At 42.5% G+C, this 23,217-nt stretch overlaps 1 protein-coding gene across 5 annotated transcripts in view; it reads right to left on the bottom strand.

The window, feature by feature from the left end:
* Positions 1-23,217, bottom strand: part of RAPGEF5 (Rap guanine nucleotide exchange factor 5) — a 219,690-nt gene that overhangs the window by 6,962 nt on the left and 189,511 nt on the right. For all 5 annotated transcript variants that reach the window (XM_019928544.2, XM_019928553.3, XM_033862968.2 and 2 more), the window contains 6 exons: positions 21,962-22,140; positions 16,745-16,835; positions 12,650-12,700; positions 11,875-11,962; positions 6,193-6,257; positions 285-339 (listed from right to left, as the gene is read on the bottom strand). In XM_019928544.2, the coding sequence (XP_019784103.2) occupies positions 285-339; positions 6,193-6,257; positions 11,875-11,962; positions 12,650-12,700; positions 16,745-16,835; positions 21,962-22,140 (529 nt within the window). The remainder of the gene's footprint in view (positions 1-284; positions 340-6,192; positions 6,258-11,874; positions 11,963-12,649; positions 12,701-16,744; positions 16,836-21,961; positions 22,141-23,217) is intronic.

Below are 23,217 nucleotides of genomic sequence, written 5' to 3'. Positions count from 1 at the left end.
CAAACAAGACTTTCTGGGTCAGGGGTGCAGCGGGAGCTTCTGACCGTCTAAAGTCACGCTGTACAGTGTAAACTTGCTGCCAGGAGAGGATAAAAAGCTGCCATTTCTTCTCCTCCTCTGCCTCCCAAACACGCGGTGATGAAACAGAGAGAATACAGTATATGCATGTGATGTGCATATTATATTTTACAATTTTTTTTTTTACCACCAATACTTGTGATATGGCCACAGTCCATACCAACGGATGATAGACTAACATGCCATACCCAACTTCAATGACTCACCAAACTGGTGAGTCCTGCAGTGTCTCAGTGTTCGGACAGTGTCTGCAATCATATGCTGGAAGGCAAAAGAGGAAACACATCAGTGGAAGGGTCATTTCGGGTGTTGCTGAACTAGCGGTGCTGTGAGGCTGGTTGGATGGTCTAACACCTTTGGGTGTAAACAGAGGAGCTATATTTGGTGCCTAACTTTAATTGATAATATATATTGAGTTTGGATTACAAAAGAAAATTTGACCTTGTATTCAGAAACAGTGGCTCTCAACCCCGGCTGCACAGATTCTAACTGAGCCATGGGAAAACATACTGTTAAGAAATGCAGTACAAGACAACCTACTGAATGGGAGCAAATATCTGTAAATGATATGACCAATAACGGGTTAATATGCAAAATATATAAAGAGCTCATACAACTCAACATCAAGAAAACAACTCGATTAAAAAATGGGCAGAAGGGGCTTCCCTGGTGGCACAGTGGTTGAGAGTCCTCCTGCCGATGCAGGGGACACGGGTTCGTGCCCCGGTCCGGGAAAGATCCCACACGCCACGGAGCGGCTGGGCCCGTGAGCCGTGGCCGCTGAGCCTGCGCGTCTGGAGCCTGTGCTCCTCAACGGGAGAGGCCACAGCAGTGAGAGGCCTGCGTACCGCCAAAAAAAAAAAAAAAAAAAAAAATAGGGCAGAAGACCTGAACAGACATTTTTCCAAAGATGACATACACTTGGCTGACAGGTATATGAAAAGATGCTCAATACTGTTAATCATCAGAGAAATGCAAATCAAAACCACAATGAAATATCACCTCACACCTGTCAGAATGGCTAACATTAAAATGACCACAAATGTTGGTGAGGACATGAAGAAAAGGGAACCCTCCTACACTGTTGGTAGGAATGTAAATTGGTGCAGCCACTATGGAGAACAATATGGAGGTTCCTCAAAAAACTAAAAATAGAACTACCATATGACCCAGCAATTCCACTCCTGGGTATATATCCAAAGAAAATGAAGACACTAATTCCAAAAGACATATGCACCCCAACGTTCACAGCAGCATTATTTACAATTGCCAAGATACGGAAGCAACCTAAGTGTCCATCAACCGATGAATGGATAAAAATGTGGTATATATGTACAATGGAATATGACTCAGCCATAAAAAAGAATGAAATTTTTCCATTCCCAACAACATGGATGGGATTGGAGGGTATTAGGCTAAGTGAAATAAGTCAGACAGAGAAAGACAAATACTGTATGATATCACTTATATGTGGAATCTAAAAAATAAAACAACTAGTGAATATAACAAAATGAAACCGACTCACAGATATAGAGGACAAACTAGTGGTTGGTTACCAGTGGGGAGAAAGAAGGAGGAAAGGCCAAGACAGGGATAGGGGATAAAGAGGTGCAAACTATTATGTGTAAAATAATAAGCTACAAAGATAGTACAACACAGCGAATATGGTCAGCATTTTATAATAACTATGCCAGGGTACAACCTTTAAAAACTGTGAATCACCATGCTGTACACCGGTAACATATAATATTGTACATCAATACATACCTCAGTTAAAAGAAAAAAAATAAATATTTAAAAAATATATTAAAAAAATGCAGCTTGTCCACCCTCAACCAACCTGTCCACATTTGCACATGCTTTTACTTCAGAAGGTGTTTCACCTTCTCCCCATGAAGTCTTTGTGAGTTCACCTGCACTTGGGAAGCTCCATTCTCAACCTTCCCACTGCTCTGTGTACAGTGTTTATGGGGTTTGTGTTGCTGTGATCACTTTGTGGAACTTTCTTCCTCCTCTAGAGCAAGTATCACGAGAGGGCTTTGTGTACCCAGCACCCACCGTACGGCACACACGTGGCCTCACACATACTTGCTGAATGGAGGCCAGAAGTTTTGTGGAATCAAAGACTCAAGTAACTCAAATGGTGACAGGAGATGAGATATTTATGAAACAGGTACATTTTCTAAAACATCAATATCTTTACAGAGACCGTTTTCTGTTTATAATGTACATTCCCTTTTATAGTCTTCAGTTTTCTACTTTATTTCTCTAAGCTTCTTACTGATCTCCAGGCAAAGATTGCTTAAACTCACAGCTCCTTCCTTTGGACAAGATCCCCTCGCCTCATACTTGTGTACCTACAACCGCCTTCTAGCTCTCTCTACCACGGTAAAGGAAACACGGCATTTAGGACCAGACCAATCTCCACTACACTTCCTCCTGCGCGGTTGCCAGAATAATCTCCAAACACTTGTCCTCATGTTCTAGTCCTCTGGAAGGCAACAGTGACTACATACTATTTCATACAAAATCCAAACATAACCCTGTAATTCAAGAATCAACGTTATTCACGATCTGGTCCTCCAAACCTTCCTAAATGGGCCATCATATTTTTTTTAACAATTGAAGTACAGTTGATTTACAATATTAGTTTCAGGTGCACAACATTAGTTTCAGGTGATTCAAAATTTTACAGATTATACTCCATTTAAAGTTATTATAAAATATTGGCTATTATTACTGTGCTATACAATATATCCTTGTATATTATTTATTTTATACATAGTAGTTTGTACCTCGGGCCATTGTTTTTCATGTCCTGCCTACACACATTGAACAGAGGATCGTCTATATACAGCAAACGCTCAGCAAATGATTGCTAAAATAATGATGTTAATACTAAAAATAAATTTACTTAAAATTCAGCAGACCTCCAGAAACATTATTTGAATATGACCTACTTATTAAATTGTTCTCACAGGCTGCATTTCTATTGTATTTCTACTCAATAGTGAAAAATAAACAGGACAGTGATTACAGCAACAGCTCGAGTTGCGTTTGTAAAGGAAACGAGACCTGACTCATGTCTGAGAATGTATTGTTAAATTTCCTTCCCCCAATTTTACCACTATTCCCAGGACAGTTCTGTCGTTGTTTTAAGGTATGGCGTCACCTTGATTTCTATCACGTGCCATTTGCACAGCTGATGTAAGGTCAGGTACTCAGGGCAGCACTGAAACCAGAGCCCTGATCTCATCTTTAGGTTTTCTGAAGGGAGCGGGGAGGAAGCTACGATAAAAGATGATGCTCTTAACACTGAGTGATAAAGAGAAGAAAAGGAGAAAGCATTTGTTTCTTCATTATTTAATGGTCTGAGGCTGAAACATTTGGAGCTGCTGAGGCAGTGTGGGGAACAATGGAAAACTTATTAGGTCCAATAAGCACTTCTGGGTTTCGTGTTCTCTGACCTAATGTGTTGGCCTGGATCAGCCTGATAAAGATAACACACTGAATTATCTGCTCACTGGCTAATATCCATCATGAGGAATTGGCTTCCCACAAGTTAATTCAGTTAGGTTCTACTGGTTCATTACTGTGAAAGATGATGCTATTTTATCAATAGCTTAAGTGAAACCCTGTCTTTTGCTAAGAAACGTGCTGAAACTACTGACTCTACTAGGAAATTCAGTTTCACTCTCCAGCATCCAAGTACAACATAGGGCTACGTACAATGTAAAATACAGTTTTGTCTAGAAAAAATTCTGACTTCAGCCTGTCTTCTCTGTGCAAGGGGGGGGTGGTCAGCATGAGGCATGCTGCACCTTAAATGCCATCTGCTTTGAGGACCAGGAACACAGTGACACAACAAAATCTGCTCTCTTTAGAGATGATGTGATGGCAAGCGACTGATGGGTGCGCCTGTGTGCCGTGGGCCTGCTGCATGCATGTGTAACTGCACTTACCTTCTAGCTGTCTTTTTAATAAGAGTTCTTTTCAGGAATTTAAAATAAAAGATTACCTATTTATGCCATGTTATTTCCTTAAGCTTTATTAAAGGGTTCAGGGTACATACAATTATTGACCCTAGGAGCAGTACTGTTAGTTAGACTTTGTTTCAGTCCCCACGGTTAGTTTTAAGTCTTGTCTCTATGAAAGCAAGATCCTAGACTACGTGAGTCAGCATTAGAAGGCTTCCACTGGACCACTGGAGAAAGCAGGGGAAAAGAAAAAGAGACGCTGGTCAGAAAGAAAGAGAGAGGGTGTAGGAAGCTTTCCATCGTTCTTTCCCATGCTTGCCTTTACTGAATTGTTCTCTCACTTGGGGAGCTCCATCTGGGGGGAAATGACACAATGAACTTAACCAAATCACTGGTTCTCTTTGGGAAGGGGGCCAACCACCACTGTACCCTTAACAACTGACCACAGTCAGTGTACAAAGAGTACACTGGCTCTTGCATGTTTCCTCTGGGTTAGTCAGAGGGAAGGGTACTAGACCTTTAGAGGGAATTCCACTTGGTGTGACACAGCTCGTCCCACATCTCTTACATGCTCGCCAAAGCTTATTTGGCGTTCTTAAGCAGAGGTGTTGGCCAAGATTTGACATAAGTACTGACCAGAGGCTTCTTATTCCTGCAATCATTTCATTAATACCAAACACTGAAGATTAACCTGTCTACAGACTAGAACGTTAGGGCCTACAGTCTTTGGCTACAAAGTGGGGCCCTGGGATCTTTAGAACATTACTGGGTGACACCAGAACAAATCTCTAAAGAGTAAGTACAAGAAAACCCAATACTTTAAATATCTATTTCGGGCTGTGTTGGTTTGACTGTAGTATCTAAAATAACTGAGCTGGATTCCAAAGCACTTAGTGCAGAGAGAGACGCAAAAAGTTATGGACATGTCTATGTCAAAACTAGTGAGCAAGAAAGCCATCACCCTCAAATCATTAAACTGAGCTAAGGCAAGCTGTCCCAAGACGCCAGTCTTCCAGATTTAGCTGCTTGGGTTTTCAGGTTGTACCAGAGCCTCCTGTACTGGCTCTGCACCACCTCATCCCGTGTGTGGCGAGTTAACCTCACAGTTAGAGCGGGGCACCTCTGAGCCAAAGGTCAGAGGCCAAACCTCATTTGGACTCATCAGGTGGTACTGTTCTTTGGTCATGGTCTATGGCCCCCGTCTCACTCAACCTTCTCTCAAATGCCTGACCCAGTCTCACAGGGAACCGGGGGTCATTCCTGAAAGAGTTCACAGAAATCCATTACCATTACTGAAAAGGTCACTCAAAGGTCAGAGTCTACGGACAGGGGTCCCTGATACCATCTTTAACCATGCATGGTAGGCTCACCTATGACACTAAAGTTCATCTGTCAGACAAATCCATTCTTGTGGTCCCCAGGGTCTCTTTGGGGCACTCCTATTTCACAGTTGCAGGCAATTCCTCCTGTGCCCACAGCCAGTGAGAAAGGCTAGTAGGAACCCGCTGCATGACAAAGCACCTGAGAATGTCCTGGAAACAGTTCTCAAAGAGGCGTTTCAGTGACTTGTAAGAAGGGACTGGCCAGGGACCCCTTTCTCGTGAGCTCACTTTCTCACTTTGCACGAGGTGATCTCTCCACAGTGGCACCATCTGTCCACAGGCTGATAGAGGGGTGGTCCTTCCCCTCCCATGCAGACCCTACAAATTCCATCTTCATATCCAAGATGGACATACCTCCCCAGAAGGAGAGCTTTGTCTCGTGCCTCAGAAGCAGCGTAAGCCAAGACACAGGGAGATGCCTTTAAAGCAACAAGGCTGAACCTCAAGACTGAACTCCTGCTGACAGGAACCTTACAGCTTTCATTCTAGTTCAAACACATACACTCAACCACTGACGTCAATCGAATGAAGTTCCGTTTTCAAAAATAAAAAGCAGATTTTCATATTTGGCCCCAGAACTTGCCAGCACACTTATTTTTAATTGGAACGCACTGTATTGATAATGCACAACATGCAGCAGATAGATCACCGCGCGTTCAGAGGAGAAAAGCACTTAAACCATTTGTTTCTTGGCGCAGAAAAGCATACGCTTCCCTTACAGTGGGAAAAAGGAGAAATAGTGAAGTTTTACATACCAGTTTTTCAAAATTGACAAGATTATCCAAAAATGTTTTATTTCCTTCATGAATGAACGTTACATCTGAAAATTAAAAACAAAAAGAGATATGTACCATTAGGAACGGATCATGACTCAGAGTTGAAGAGGTATAGATGCAATGCAGCTTATTAATTTTTCTTAAACATTATGGATTATTTCATGCAATTGACCAGGCAACTTGAAATTGAATCTCAATAGTATTTGATGTGAGGGGGCATAATGTATGCATGTAGAGAGAAAACATTATAACACTCATGCAAGTATGTATCTTGCTTTTACATTGCAGGCTTTGACTTCAACCTGCTTAATATCCACTAACACTATTCTATCACTTAACTGGTCCATATGTTTTTAGGTCAGAACACCGAGCGGAAAAGAACTGAACCCCCAGAAACAAAAAGGATTTTAATATTTATGTGTTTGCTTTTTAACAATCCCTGGCAAAGTATACGGATCTGTTTTACTTAAAGCATTAAGGTTTAGATTTGAATGTTTAGATTTTTGGTTTTCAAAGCCAGGGCCTGACTGCATATCTGAAGTGAATGAGGAATGGGACAGGTTTGGAAAAGGCAAGATTTCTGGGCCTATTCACTGATGAAAACAACATAAGGAAAGTAGGATGAAGATACATTTTCAGAGGACGGGAATGTTAATTTTGTTTGAGCCTCACTGCATTTGAAGTGAAAGAAGATATTCAAATAAAAATCTCCTTTTGGTCGCAAAACTGACTGGAGTGTCTCTTCAAGAGACAAGGATTAGTTACAATAATAACAGCAACTGAAGCTCTGAAAGGGGGTGGCTTATAAGAACTCAAATCAGAGGGTCAGTGACTGAGCATTAGGGAATCCTCACAGTGGAGAATCAAAGTAAGAAATATACTACAATTTAAAGAACATGCAAATAATCACAGACATGGAGGACAAACCAAATGAACATCATTTTCAAAAATCTTGTTAAAATAACATGATATAAAGAGGGAAACGAACAGATTAAAATTCCTCTAAATAGAAAGGAAAAGCATTTGCATTTAATCAAGACTTTGATGCTGCTGGTCCCTATGGGGCAATTACGAGATAGGTGCTTGGGAAATCTGCCTGCAACACACCCAGCCGCTGAGCTTTGACTGCCCACCAGGGGGCAACACCAGTTGCACAGTTACAGACTACACTGAAGACGACCCTTTTCTCATGGCATTCTTTATTCACAGCTTCCAGCCCCACCAGACTGCAACGTTTTCCTAAGCTTTTTCCCCTTGATTTTTTTTTTTTAAACTGATGTCTTAGCAGGGAAGCAATTCACAATTACACAGTCATCTGACAAACTCTCTGGTTATTTTCTTTCACTGTTTTGCTTTCAGAATAGAATTGCAAGCTTTCAACCTCTGACACAATATTTAGAGAAAGAGTAGCCAACACAGTTAGCTTGTACCTTGTTTGTACAGCAAGCAAAGCACTGTGTGTACTCTCTCTACATTAAACACCACCTACGAGCCTAGTAACTCCTCACTCGCGGAGAATTCGGATTACAAATGCCCTGTCAGAGTTTCTTGGTCCATTTCCCCAGTGTTCCAAGGTTTGTCATCCCCTCCCTATGTTCCCAAAGATGATGATAATAACGCAGCTTATATTTATTACCAGCGTCAGACATAGCATTAACTCATTTAATCCTCACAAAAGATTATAAGGTAAAAGCCCTAGCAGGAAAAGAATGTGAAGAAAGGATGGTCCAAAGAACAAGCACAGCTGGCCCATGATCACAGCTCTAAGTCTCAGAGCCAGGACCCAAGCCCAGGCAGCCTGCTTGCTCTCTCCACGGTGCCTCTCTGGTACCCGAAAGGACTTGGACATTTCTGACCACCCGTTACAGCCACCTTGCTGAATTCATGGGAGACGGGGGCCTCTGCAACTTTTACAGTGTTTCCTTTGTCCCTCTTTCTATCTCCTCCCTCTCCTCTGCGTGGGTGATCTTGCTTAATCTCAACTCTCAAGGACTTGTCGAGGTCAGCGCATGAGGACGGCAGCTCTACTGAGGGTGGGGGGCTGTTAGGCTGATGCTGGCCTGAGGATAAGGCAGGGAAGGTGTGTCTGGCCAGGTGGGGAGGCAAGAGGGGCTGGAAGGGGCTGCTGCCCAGGAGAAGGGGGTCAAATGGCTGAAGGTTTTGATGCAGATGAATGGCAGGTGTGTGATGAGGCAGGTGTGAGAGGGATAAACCAATACAGGTGGTTGAGCTCAAAAATGGGGGTCTCAGAACCTAAGTCATGGGCTGTGAAGCAGTTCAGGGCACCCACCAGGTTCAGAGTGCTAGAAATGAGCAACTGCCAGACTCCTTTATCTGGAGACATCTGAACACGCTCCTAACACTTCATATAACAGGACGGGGGATGAAAGGACTCCGTTTGAAGAGATGGCAAGTGAAAGAGAAGGAAAAAATATACAAGCACCTCAACATTCTATTCATTTAAACACCCCGCAAATGTGCAATAATAATCTGTGCCCCAAGATACAAACACGACCTCAGTTTACCTTCAGACACCTGTTGATTATTCACTCTACTGGAAGGACTACCATCTCCCAAAACGCCGTGATACAGATTATTCAACTGCTTTTGACCTTTAGCTCAGCTGGATCCTTTCCCCAACACTTACTTAGGGTTTCTCACTACTTTCTGAACTGGATTCCACAGTAGGGGGGGAAAGTAAATCAGAAGTAAGAAATTCACTGGGAAGTAGAAAAGCTGATGGCTGGAAGCATTTTTAGGTTACCTGCTCACTTGATAATCTGCGTGGTATTGGGAATTGACTGTCTCAAAAAATGAAACATGGGAGCCCTAATCCTTCTTAACACCCAAGGAGTTCAATTTGGTCTCTTTCTCTAACCAAAAGCAATGCAGAGCAGGAGGCACAAGAGGGGAGGGCTGGGAAGTTTTCATGAAATGTTGGTTGCTCTAGTTTACAGCAAATTTTAAAATAATTTTGCACTTAACAAAAGCTAAGAATGTCATTTATGTTTTCCAAAATGTCTTACCTCAGACGTGATACACCCATATTTAAAAGTTTCATCCTGTTTTCCTTTGGAAATTATTTCAGACAAAAATAGTACCTTTAAATGCAAGAGAGTACTAACGTTGTTTTATAATGACAAAAAATTAAGATGAAGGAAAAACAAGTGCTTCTTTAAACTCGAGCTTCTAATGAAAAAAAGTTTAATTTACTAGTGTGAATGAGAGAATGTATTTTCAGTAGAAAAAAGGGAAATTCGAAAAGCTGCTCAACATCACTAAATATTAGAGAAATGCAAATCAAAACTACAATGAGGTACCACCTCACACCAGTTAGAATGGGCATCATCAGTAAATCTACAAACAATAAATGCTGGAGAGGGTGTGGAGAAAAGGGAACCCTCTTGCACTGTTGGTGGGAATGTAAACTGATACAGCCACTATGGAGAACAGTATGGAGGGTCCTTAAAAAGCTAAAAATAGAATTAGCATATGACCCAGCAATCCCATTACTGGGCATATACCCTGAGAAAACCATAATTCAAAAAGACACACGCACCCCAATGTTCATTGAAGCACTATTTACAATACCCAGGTCATGGAAGCAACCTAAATGCCCATCGACAGACGAATAGATAAAGAAGATGTGGTACATATATACAATGGAATATTAGTCAGCCATAAAAAGGAATGAAATTGGGTCATTTGTTGAGACATGGATGGATCTAGAGACTGTCATACAGAGTGAAGTATGTCAGAAAGAGAAAAACAAATATCGTATATTAACGCATATATGTGGAACCTAGAAAAATGGTACAGATGAACCGGTTTGCAGGGCAGAAATAGAGACACAGATGTAGAGAACAAACATATGGACACCAAGGCAGGAAAGCGGCGGGGTGGTGGTGGTGGTGGTGGGATGAATTGGGAGTTTGGGATTGACATGTATACACTGATGTGCATAAAATTGATGACTAACAAGAACCTGCTGTATACAAAAAAATAGAAAAAACCTATTTATTAAAAAAAAAACTTAAACACACACACACACACAGACAAAAGAAAAAAGGGAGATTTGTTTTGCTGCCGACAAAGAGGTCTAGATAAACTCAGTATAGCAGAAAATTGCATCCAAGCTAAGACGTAAGTGTGAGGCACCTGACTGCATTAAGTACCTTGGGGGAAAAACCACTAATGTATAGCAGAAAGCTCAGCTCATATCTAATTAAGTTAACGGGACATTGTCGACTGTTTTCTCATTACCTTAAAAACATCCACTGTTTCAAAATTTTGTCTTCCTAAAATCAATTCCTTTCCCAGATCTGTCTTCGCTTCCTAGTTTTCCTCTTTGTGTCTAAATAATTCCAAGTGTCACTTCCCACAGGCCACCACCCCCGCTCTCCAGCTGGTGTTTTATTTTAAATAAAAATCAGGAGACTGAATAAACTTATCTTAGAAATAAACATGAAAAATTAAATGAACTTTTAAGTTGGTATTCTGGCTTTACAATCTCTCCTTATTTCATCCATTTACATTTCGCAGAACCTTTTGAGCTCGAAGGAAGCATTCTGTGTGACTCTCAACTGTCCTAATCCATTATTGTTTCCCAGAAAGTCTTGCTTTATACTAGATGAAGATTGAATAAATAGCTGCAGGGATGCATAGCAACTCAACACTTCTCCAAGCTCTGGCTGTTCTTGAGAGAAGCCGAAAAGGGAGCATAGCTTCATTGCCAGTGGGACTGGCGATGGGGGGAGGTGAGGGAGGAGACGGCCAGGCCAACCAGCAATCCAGTTCCCAGGTATTTCACTTCCAGAATCACATTTATGGGTGTAGGCACCGGAGACTGAGCCAGCAGAATTTACAAGCTTCTGAAGGGTGAAGGCAATCTAAAAGAGTATTCCTATAATCCCTTGGAAAGAATGAAAACACAGCCAAGAAAAATGACCAACCCGCTTTTCCTGGAAAGCACACAGATATACTAAATGTCAGGAGCATAGGCCAGATGAAAAGGAACTTCCCTTTCATTAATCCCCCGGGTCTGAAAGAGACCCCTGAGAGCGTTAGTAAATTTAACTAACATGTTTCATGATGAATGATCTGGCGCTTTCTACAGAAGACAAGTTAGTTGACTAACTTGGAGCTGTCAGATACCTTCCCAACTGGATTCACTCCTGGAAAGAAGGAAGTACATTCCCTACCAAAATTGTTCATACGCTACACTGCCTGGGTTGACCAAAGGTACTTCTCACACAGCAGCAGGCCACGGGTTGAATCTCTGAAATTTAAGCTGCAAACGTAGACCGGGACTGATCACTGTTTGGATTCTTTATGCCAGCCTTATTCTTGGTTGAATTAAGTGAACTGTAGACTCAAATAAGACGATGCTTAAAGCAGAGTAAAGTAAAAACACAAACGTTTCCAGTGCCAAGTTCTGTGAGTCAATCGAAAACACTTTGATGTCTGCTTAAGTACAATTAAGTATTTTAAGCATTTCAGAAATAATTGAACATTTGAAAAACAATCACAAGCCAACACAGTTAGGTCTGAATGTCAAAATTACTTTAAAGAAATAAACTGAGATTCCTTTTCTAGCCCTCTGTAGAGTGATACATTTCTGGAAGATGGAATTACATAGCATAAAAGATAGAAAACCATTACCTTTAAGCAATAAGGGCATGAAAGGGATTTTGGGCGGCTTCATCTTTTTGAACGCATCTCGGTAGGCTTTGTGATTCAGGGAAGGATCCTGCCGAACCAAGAAGATTACAAAGAGAAAGAAAAATCAATGCACTATAGAAACAATTCTAAATCCACTTTTACTATACCATTTGAACATGATTTAGATATAGAGTGGTTCTTCCTAAGAACAAAGTAGATAAAGGTTTCCTAGGAGAATTAACTCACTAAATTAGGGCAGGAAATCTAGGCAATGAATGAAAGTCAAGTTATTCGTTGACAATAATGGGAAATGACTGCAAAGGACAGACACCTTTTGATTGCCCTATTATTCTTCCCTCAAACAGGTTCCTTAAGTACAGTTTCTTCTCCATAGTTTCTACCATGAGGTAACCCCACAGCCTTTTGTTAAGCACACTGCAAAGAAAAACTGCCCTCGTAATGCACAGATAATGCAGAGAAAACAAGAGAACAGTTTTATTGTGATCTGAAAAGAGACTGAAAATTGAGTATATTTAAAAATCTGCCTTCTGAATATCATACCAAGAGGACCATTCTCACTACCTTTTTCCATGGAGAGGAAGAAGTGTTAACTTGCTTCACTCCGTAAGAAGCAAAGCTACATTTTCATACACAAGTGAACTAGTCTAAGCTACCTGACACGGTAGAGTGCAGATACCGACTACTGAAATCTAGAAAGAAATTGGACACCAGCAATCAGTTTGAAGAATAAGTCTACTCCGGCTCAACTACTTACTGTTAAACTTTCAAGTTCAGAAAAAAGTTTCTTAAACTTCCCAGGGATTTTCTAAAAACAAACAAACAAAAAAGAAAAGGTCAAAAGAAGTCAGTTATTTTGAGAGGCACTAAGGGAAATGTTCATTAAGTTGTGTTATATCTGTCACATTTCTGAACATAAATAGCTCTATCATCTGGTTCTACCCTGATTGCTTCTCATTATGCAGTTTTCATCATTCCCAGTTTAAAATAAGTAACAGCCACATGAATCGGGAATCCAGCTGGTTAAACATTCCACACACTGGTGATCTTTTAATAAAAACTTGGATTTTGGTTCTGTATCTTACCTCTGACAAATGCTCTCACCATATTTTTCTTTTTTTAACTTATTATTTTTGGCTGCTTTGGTTCTCCGTTGCTGTAAGCAGGTTTTCTCTGGTTGTGGAGAGCGGAGGCTACTCTTCATTGTGGTGCATGGGCTTCTCTCATGGTGGTGGCTTCTCTTGTTATGGAGCACGGGCTCTAGGCACGTGGGCTTCAGTAGTTGCAGCATGTGGGCTCAGTAGTTGTGGCTCGTGGGCTCTAGAGTGCAGGCTCAGTAGTTGTGGCCCATGGGCTTAGTTGCTCCGTGGCATGTGGGGTCTTCCCGGACCAGGGATCGAACCCGTGTCCCTTGCATTGGCAGGTGGAGTCTTAACCACTGCTCCACCAGGGAAGCCCTGCTCTCACCTTCTTAAACAGTCTTGCTGAGTGGGAAATAATAACGTTGGTTGATGCTTTTTGTATAAATGATATAATTATGTTTCACAGCAGAGGGCTAAATAGTGAAAGCCCATGAAAACCCTAAATGATGAAGCCTGCACTTGGATGGATAGAATCACTGAACTGTAAAGATCACACCAACTGGTGGCATGAAGATTCACAGAGGATGGAAACATAGGTCATCTTCCCAAATAAAAATTTGGGCCTAAGGAAGAAGGGCCTGGAATTTTCCAGCCTGCCTTTATTTATTTATTTATTAATAAATTTATTTATTTTTGGCTGCGCTGGGTCTTCATTGCTGCGTGCAGGCTTCCTCTGGTTGCGGCGAGCAGGGGCTACTCTTCATTGTGGTGCGCGGGCTTCTCATTGCAGCGGCTTCTCTTGTTGCAGAGCATGGGCTCTAGAGTGCAGGCTCAGTAGTTGTGGTTCACGGGCTTAGCTGCTCCGTGGCATGTGGGATCTTCCCGGACCAGGGGTCGAACCCGTGTCTCCTGCATTGGCAGGAGGATTTGCTTTTTTTTTTTTAACATCTTTATTGGAGTATAATTGCTTTACAATGGTGTGTTAGTTTCTGCTTTATAACAAAGTGAATCAGTTATACATATACACATGTTCCCATATCTCTTCCCTCCTGCATCTCCCTCCCTCCCACCCTCCCTATCCCACCCCTCTAGGTGGTCACAAACTACCTAGCTGATCTCCCTGTGCTATGTGGCTGCTTTCCACTAGCTATCTACTTTACGCTTGGTAGTGTATATATGTCCATGCCACTCTCTCACCTCGTCACAGCCTCCCCCTCCCCCTATCCTCAAGTCCATGCTCTAGTAGGTCTGTGTCTTTATTCCCGTCTTACCCCTAGGCTGTTCTTCATGACCTTTTTTTTTTCTTAGATTCCATATATATGTGTTAGCATACAACCGCTGCGCCACCAGGGAAGCCCTAGCCTTCCTTTAACATGGTGAAGTGAAAAGCTAGATGCCTCAGAGTAAGTCACTCTGAATTTGAATTCTGCCCCTTTCTAGCTGTGCGTCTGCAGTGAGTCTCCACGTTGTCTGACTGAAATGGAGATAACTCACAGGAAGTGTACAGTCCGTGGTCGGTGCTCAGCAAACTCCAGCTATTAACACTTATGACTGTTCTAGAAGATTTGTGAGATTTTCTGTTTCTAAAACAAATCAGAATAATGAGGTAGACCCCACAATAGACTTCTAAATTATTCAAAATGATCACATTGATAATTTTGCATCTGGACAGCACACAGGTTGTGTGATCTGGCAGCTACTGTCACACACACCAATACACGTGTATTAATAAATTAATAATAAATTTTATTAATTAATGCAAGACAAAGCAAATGAGAAAAGGTAAAACACAGACACCTGCAACTGATGGCAATTGCTCCTCTGAGCTGCGTATCTTAGTCTGTTGGATATTCCACACGAATATCCCGGTGTCATCTCAAACTCAACATACCTAAAGCCAAACTTGTCTACTCCAGGGGTCAGCCGGGGGCCAAATCTGACCATCTGCTTCTGCAAATGAAGTTTTACTGGAGCACTGCCATGCTCATCATTTATCAACTAACCATAGCTGCTCTTGCACCTCAATGCCAGAGTCGAGTCACAGCGGTGGAGACCACATGGCCTGCACAGCCTAAAAGTATTCACTATCTGGCTCTTTCCCCAGAATGCCTGTTGACCTCTGTCTTAGTTCCTTAAACCGACTTCTTTTCCTATACTGCCTAGTCAGGACAGTGCGATCACTTTCCAGGCCTAGAGACACGGAGCTCACCTCTGCGAGGGAGGCCCACCCCAATGCTCCCAGCAACTCCTGACTCAACTTCCAAGGCCCTGCTGCTTAAGGCTTTTCAGCTACCCTGAGACAGCACGATTCCTCCATTGCTCTGCTGGGGTCCGCCTGGAACCGGTTCAAGACCTCCTTGACCACAGCACACCCTGTGCTAATCTGGCCACGTTCCACCTGCCACGGCATTGATGCAGAGCTGCGCACGTGGCAGGCGGTCACTGTGCACGTGAAATACACACTATGTGAATTTCACTGAATTGTTCTCCTTTCAGTGTTTGCAGATCAAGCCTTCTTTCTGTGTATAATTTAAAATTCCACTCTCCTCCCAGGACCCTTCCTAGCCACTTGTTTTCCTCCTGCTCTGATAAACTGTGGCTTTTTTTGCCCACCTCCTTGAATCTCATGAAGTGTGTGCGCATCTGGTTTGCTTAACCAGAGATGCAAGCCTTTTGTCGCTTTTCTTTTGAACCCCTTTAAGGAGCACTGACCCTGACCCTCAGGTCACCACCGCGCATTCCATCAGAGTGTGGCCCCCGACGAAAGAAGGTGAACCCCAAAGCTGCCCACAGACCGTCACTGAGATGGAATGTGAGAAAAACAACAGTTGGCCTGTCAGCTTCTCTCCTGCAGGAGTGTGAACGGGGGACCATGAAGAGTGCAGGGTAGGCAGGAAGAACAGCTGAATCTGAGAGGGTGGGGAGAGGCCGAGGGAGCCGCAGCGAGCCACAGCAGGCTGGACCCGTAAGGGAGAAGACTTGACGGTGAGAGAGAAAGGACGAGAGAGAGAAATGGTATGGGGAATTAGGTACACAGTCAGTAGCGAATGGAGAGAGAAAGAAACGAAAGCCCAAAGAAAGAAGGTGTCGGGGTCATGGGGGAGGCAGAGGGCCCTACATCCGTGTCTGGCTACATTTAGGGACACCCCAGTTTCCATTCTTCCCACGTAGACCCTCAGAGTCCACGTTTCAGAACGTGCGCTAACTTGAGTGGCCCTCTCCCACCTCGAACCCAAACAGCCTTCATCATACAGCCCTGACAGGCAGAGCCAGGACTGGGGAGGCCCGAAACTTAAAACATTTTGTGAGTCCTCTTTAGGAAAAAGGAATATAAAATTGCTTTTGCAGATTTTGTAAAGATATCCATCATCCACGTGAACATACTGCCAGAGGCCCCACAAGTGAGAAGACTGGTAGCTTAAATTCATTAGCATCTCTGCAAATCTGCTTCTGGACACACAGGTGAGCTTTTGAAATGACCAACAGGGAACTGTAACCATGCCATCACGGGAGAAAAGCAGAAAACTAATTCTAGCTGGGAAGCATTTTACAAGTTGTGTTTCTTTCATATATATTATAGAACCATTTTGAAGACCATTTGATGAAAATAGCTCCTGACGACTTGAGACACTAATTTTTTAACATTTTTTTCTAGTGCTACATATCTCATTTAAACCATTTCTTTCAAATAAAGACTGTTAGCTGGACCACTTCCCGTTCAGTTTTATTTTTCCCCAACTCCACCCTCCGTATGGACCCCCAGGGCTCACCTCCCAGGTCTGGGACAGCCGGCTGACAGAAGCAGTGTTGAGACCCATCACAATAGCAAAGAAAGAATTCAGGTTTCTCTGGGCTTTGCAGCTATGGAATAAAAGAAAGCAGAAGGCACTCTGAGGCAACGTCCTTTCACCAGATGATCACAAAAGATAAAGCTGCCAAGACTCTCCCAGGCCACAGAGTTCAACCTCTAGGGCAGGGTTGAACTCTGCTCTGTGACCTACACAGCCTTGACTGTCCCTGTCGGATGGGGCGGTATCCCCTCAACACAAATGAAAGGATTCCAAATGCTTCCTTACCTTTAGGAAAAGATCTGTGTTCTTGATACCCTCTGGATACTTCAAAAGATTCCTCCCTTTTAAAAAATCTATTTTGGATGCATTGACAGTTTTAACTGAAAGCTCTTACATTCATATTTCTGTATATATCCCATACTCATTAGAACAGCCCCTGATTCTGTATCTTTAATCTGTATGTTGTCTTTCTTTTTTGAGAAACAAGACCCTCTTACCTCACAGGGCCCTCTCCCGTTACATTTAGACATATTTTCTTTGCTCTCAACAAAATAGCTACTATGTTATGTATGTATTTAAAATACGGCATATATTATGGGGACGCTGACTCACATCTCTCATTTAAGGAATAAAGGAAATAAAATGCAAAATAAGACCATGTTGAGCTCCATTCACTCTGGAAGATTATATGCTCTGCAGAACGTCAATCTTGCCCTTCAACTTAATCAGTCAAAACTCCATTAATTTTCAAAGCCAGCAGAGGGGCTTGATACAGCAGAGGGAGGGTGGGCCTCCAGGTTGGCCGGAACAGCCTGTGAATTCCAGATATTCCTTAATCTGGGATGTATTAGAAAATGGCTTCTCTGAGGAAAGATTTAAAAATTTAAAAATTACCCTGACTTAATAATATGAAAAAAGATGAAAGTGCTTAGCAGTAAGCCAGAGGCATAAAAAGTCCCTAGTGTGTGTTGATCGAGCTGCCCTCACATGTCATCTCTTCCATGACATCTCCATCAATGTCTCCAATGGAATTTGGGAACATTGTATACACAACTCTGCATCCCGAGTTCTCAGTTTTATACCATGTTATATAATATATTACGGATTCTTCACTGTTACCATTAATGTTATGGAACACTTCATCAAAAACGTATTTCATAATTTGTTTACTTATTCCCTTGTAGACATTTAATCTATTTTCAATTCAATACAATTCAAATCAACGTAAAATGCTACAATAAATGCCTTCTGTGAAAAAAACTTCTTACTGTATTTATGATTTTCTAAAATTAAGTTAGACTTCCAGTCATTACATGATTGATCAAAAGCTATGATGACTTTAAAGGTTCTCAACACATATTAAAAACTTCTGTCTCTCAAAACTATACTGATTTCCAGTTGCACAGGTGTGTACAGGAGCATTGATTCAGAACCAGGAAACTGTTTTCGGCTCTTAAAGTGGTAATATATAGAGGTGGCTGCGCCCTGGCCGGTCCTGCCTAAACCTGCCTGCTCCCAGAGCCAGCCTCATGGACTGGACACTGCCCAGTACAGCTGTGCGTGGGTCAGCCATTTGCGAGCATTTTGGAAATTCTAGCTCCATTAACAGGGGAACCAGGAAAGGCACTGCTGCCTATGCACCTAGTGTCCAAAATACCTGGGTGAACACAGTCCTGCAAGCCCCTCACTGCTGAGTCTCCACTAGGCATGGTCTGTTCCTTTCAGTCTTCCTGTCCAGCTTTGGACTCTGCCTATAGTTCCCCGGTAGGCAAGAGGACCTGAAATTCAGTCTAACTGGCCCCTTTCGCTGGTTTCTGCCAACTGTCTCCTGGGTAGACCCTGCTTGGTATATTCCATGAACAAACAAACAGGACACTTCCCTGGTCTGTGGTTCAGAAATCTTCCTGTTTCTGAGAAACTGGTGCCTAAAGGCATCAGCACTACAACTCTGCTTCCCTTCCGCCACTCTCTTCCCTCATTCCGCCCCTTCTGTCTCATCACACCCTGGCAAGTTCACACCAGCCAGAAGAGACTTGAGTCAGCTCCATCTCTTGATGAGATGAAGCCAGGCTCCCCCGCCAAGACGCTGAGGTCAGCGAGAAGTGCCCCATCCCTATGCCAGAGGCACTGGATGCCCTCCCCTTAGTCCCAGTCCTCCCACCTTACTGCATGATGGAAGCCCCACTGGTCCTGTCATGGCCCACCAGATATTTTTATATTCTGCCCATCACTCAAATGCAGAGTAAACAGCAAACCTTTCAGATAGCAACTGCCGGAGCTGAAAACAAGACTTTTCGGGGAAGTCATTTTATTATTAGTCATTATAAAAAGTTTATTCTTCTTCTTCGTATTCAGAATCATTTATCTACACAAAATCTTAGATATAAGTCTCATCTTTTTATCTTTTATCTCCCCATAAACAATTTTCCTGGTTCAGATCTCTTTTTTAGTCATACCTAAAATTAAAAAAACAAAAACCCACATATACCTAACATCTGAATCTGTAAAAAGAAAAAAAGAATTAATATAGAAATGATTTCTCTATAAGACGAATTGATACAGTACAAATATGGGTTACCATTCCCATCTGGAATCTTCCTTTACCAAGGTCCGTTCATTTCAAGGTAAGAACAGACTGACACTAAAACATTCCAGTTTAGTGTCAGTCTAACACTCCTTTGTGTAAGGAAATAAAATCCACTCAACCCACAGAGGTGGGGGGATGGGACTGGTAAGAAGGAAGGAAACATGAATATGCAAATAGGATGCCTTAGGCAGGGAAGACATTTCCTGATCACCGACATGATTGTTTTCTCTTGGCTATTCCTACCAGTATGATTATGAAGAATTTAACTTTGTGTTTCTGTTGGCATTCTATTCTATGGGCCAGGGATAGAGACCAGTACAGCAAACAATTCAAGAGCATGGGGCCATATGGAGAAGATGTGAATAGACATATTTCATTTCCCTGAGGACAGATATAATCTTATACTGGCAACTAAGCTATGTGGTGTCATCTTACTCCTTAGGACATTCATGTCCCATTTCACCAAGCAACTGGCATTTATAAGAAAGTTTTTGATCCCAAAGAGCCTCACATTTAAGAATGTCACAGGCTATTATAGAAAATGTACTGGCCAAACAAACAAAAAAGGAGCATTCATCATAAAAGCAGTCCAAGATTTAGGCATATCTGTTATCTATCTCTCCTTCCACCACCAGTCACATCAAACACCAGGTCAGGAACCGCCATTATCTCTCACCTAAGTAGACAAAATATCCTGCTTCTGGGGTCTCCTCACCGGCAGTTCCGTCTAGGTGCTACTTTCAGATCAACCTTCCTGAGGGACAACTTGGATCGTATCCATCTCCTGCACAAAAACTTTCAAAGAATCCCTACCACCTTCTCAATTCAGTCTAAACTTTTCATTCTGAAATTCAACATCCTTTACAATTTGGCCCCATCTTCCTTTTTAGATCAGTCTCCCACGACTTCTTTACAAATACCTTCCGCTCTGGCCAAACTGGATGAGGTTCCTTTCTCTGACCACATGCTCTCTGCCTCCAATGAACTGCTTTGCTTCTCTCTCATGAGTCTGACCTCCACGGACAGTGTGCTCTTTTGAATTCATACCCAGAATTCAAAATGCTACTTTCTCCCAAATGGTTTTCTAATCCTCCTTTCCCACACCCTTGGCATATACGCGTCCCATCCTCTAAAGCCCCTGAAAGAAATTCATCTCATAATAGGGCACCCTCAGGTTCTATTTTGAAAATTAGACATTTGAGTTATAGAAAGTATCCCCCCAGCCGATTGGGTGCAGGCTCACTCTGATTTCCCCACAATACCCTGCTTGGATGTGCAAACATTAATGAGTGATCAACACATATTTCCTAAATATATTACACTGACATGTACTCAGAAACGGTTTGATATAAAAACTACTTTGAAAAACAAAGGAAAAAAAATGGGTAGACTGGAAGGTAGAAGGAACTGGGAAAGATTTTGATTCATGTTGCCTGTTTCTGTTGGGAAGCTGTCCCAAGAGTGGTTTCAGAATATTCAACTGGTATTTTAAGAGATGCTCCCAGGAAGTTACTAGAATGTTATTCAACCGACTTTACTGAGTCACTGCTATTTACCAAGTTCAGTACTAGGCACCCCAGGTACAGTGATTGATTAGAAATGGTCCCTGTCCCTTGGAAGCCAACACAGTCCACTGAAGGAATTCTATATAAAAAGGTAAGTTTAGGGCTTCCCTGGGGGCGCAGTGGCTGAGAGTCTGCCTGCCGATGCAGGGGACACGGGTTCGTGCCCCGGTCCGGGAAGATCCCACATGCCGCGGAGCGGCTAGGCCCGTGAGCCATGGCCGCTGAGCCTGCGCGTCAGGAGCCTGTGCTCCTCAACGGGAAAGACCACAGCAGTGAGAGGCCCGCGTATCGCAAAAAAAAAAAAGGTAAGTTTAATCAATAGTAATAAAGAAGTTTTTTAAAAAAGGAAAAAAAAAACGTGTGCATGGTAGGGGGAGGTCAGGGTAAGAAAGAGCTGACCCTGCATTTGAAAGTCAGGGATGATTTTAGGAAGGAAGCAACATATGACCTAGGTCTTGAAGAAGGATAGCAATTTGCTGGGTAGAAGTGCCCATTCTTGGCAGAGCTAACAACACATGTCCAGGCTTGGATGATGGTCTGCATGGGAAAGGGAGAGCCATTTAGAGTGGCTGCAGCATGGGGTGAGGCTCAGAGGTCAGGTGCGACCAGACAGTGCAGAGCCTGCTAAGGAGTTTGCAAAGTTCATACTCTGGGCATCAAGGAGCCAAAAGCAGAATCTTGAAATGCATCTGACTTTCAATGGTTCTCACCCCCCTCACATCACCTTCCCCCATTTTCCTAACCTACTGTAGCTCACCTGGCTACAAGGGTAATTTAGCTGCACGATGGGGCATGTGTGCACTGCCTGCTTTTTTCTACAGCACAGAGCAGAGTGCTTTGGTCTAGTATTTTGACCTTTACTTTAAGATATAAATACTTCAAAGGCGAAGAGAGAAATATTCAAAAAGAGACCTTTTCAATCATTTGGTCACTTAACTCAATAGTACCCTTTTGCATCTCATCCCTTCTTATCATCACAAGGAAAATAATGTACCCTCTCAAAGAGAGGAGAAGAACTGCATTCTTTTACCACTAGAAACTCACTGAGCAGCAATTTTGATGAATTTTTTCACCAGCTGCACTCTCTTGCCCAGCTGGCTGCAGAGCAGAATCTCCGTGGCCACCCAGAGCTGGACCTCATTGCATCTCTGGAGTAGGAGGCTCAGGTTCACTGTGTGATCCCCACTTCCTTGTCTGCTGAACGTGAAGTAGATCAGCTCTTGCTGAAAGACAATGTATTCATACAATTGTTTATTGTTGTAGCACAGAGTCAAGTTGATACAAAATTCAATTCATTTTTAAGAGCTACTTCAGGTAGGCACTGTCATATCATAACATGTTAGATATAACAAAATATTAAATTCAAGATAATTTATCTTCCAGAAAAGCCTCCACGCAGAAGACTTACATAACTGTAATATTTTAGAATGCAAGGATGACACTTTTCGTGAAAACCTAAGACATTCTAAAGTTTAAGTCACAGGCTGAATCAAATCCAAACTTCCCAAACTTGTTCTATGAGCAACTTCAAGTGCAAATGACTATCATTACGTTAGACCCTCACAGGTAGGTTCTCTAGACAAGGGTTCTTACATTTCAGTGTGAATCCAAGTCACCTGGAGGCCTGTTAAAGCACAGATTGCTGGGCCCCACCCTCCAGATTTTCTGGGTCAGTAGGTCTGTGCTCTGGCCAAAATCTGCATTTCTAACAAGCTCCCAGGGGTGCTGATGATGCTGGTCTGGGTACCCGCTCTTTGAGAACCACTGACATAAGACATTGTCAAATCACAGAAAGACAGCAAGATTAGGACAAGGTACAAAACTGACAAAATCGAGTCAGACCAGTAACTAGTGACATAGACTGACCATATGCAAAGCAGTGGAAGAGATGTGTTTCTAACCGGAGGGGTGTGCGTGTATATTTTACAGGAGTAATTCACATTCTCCTATTGCATAAGCACATAAGCAGGGACACATCCCACTCTACTACCATTTGCAAAGTCACAAGTCATTTAGCGTGAACGAGTTCCCTACTTGCTCAAATTTAGATCATCAGGTTGGAATGTTGTCAGTGAGAAAATATGAGGACATTTAAAAAACGTTCCAAAGTGAAAGTGAAGCTTGGGGGTCCCTAAATTGGGCACGAGTTCCTTCTTCAGGAGGAAAGGCCTTCTTGTATTGAAACATTTCACTACACAGCAAAGTAAATGCAACATATTGTGGCACAGAGCTGCCTCGTTTTTCATCTCCTGATTCCTGTGAGCCTTTCTAGCAGCTACATTTATTCATCAAATGTCAGT

Source organism: Tursiops truncatus, chromosome 9 (genome assembly GCF_011762595.2).
Source record: "Tursiops truncatus isolate mTurTru1 chromosome 9, mTurTru1.mat.Y, whole genome shotgun sequence".
Classification (NCBI taxonomy): Eukaryota; Metazoa; Chordata; class Mammalia; order Artiodactyla; family Delphinidae; genus Tursiops; species Tursiops truncatus.
This window is presented reverse-complemented; position numbering and strand designations above follow the sequence as displayed.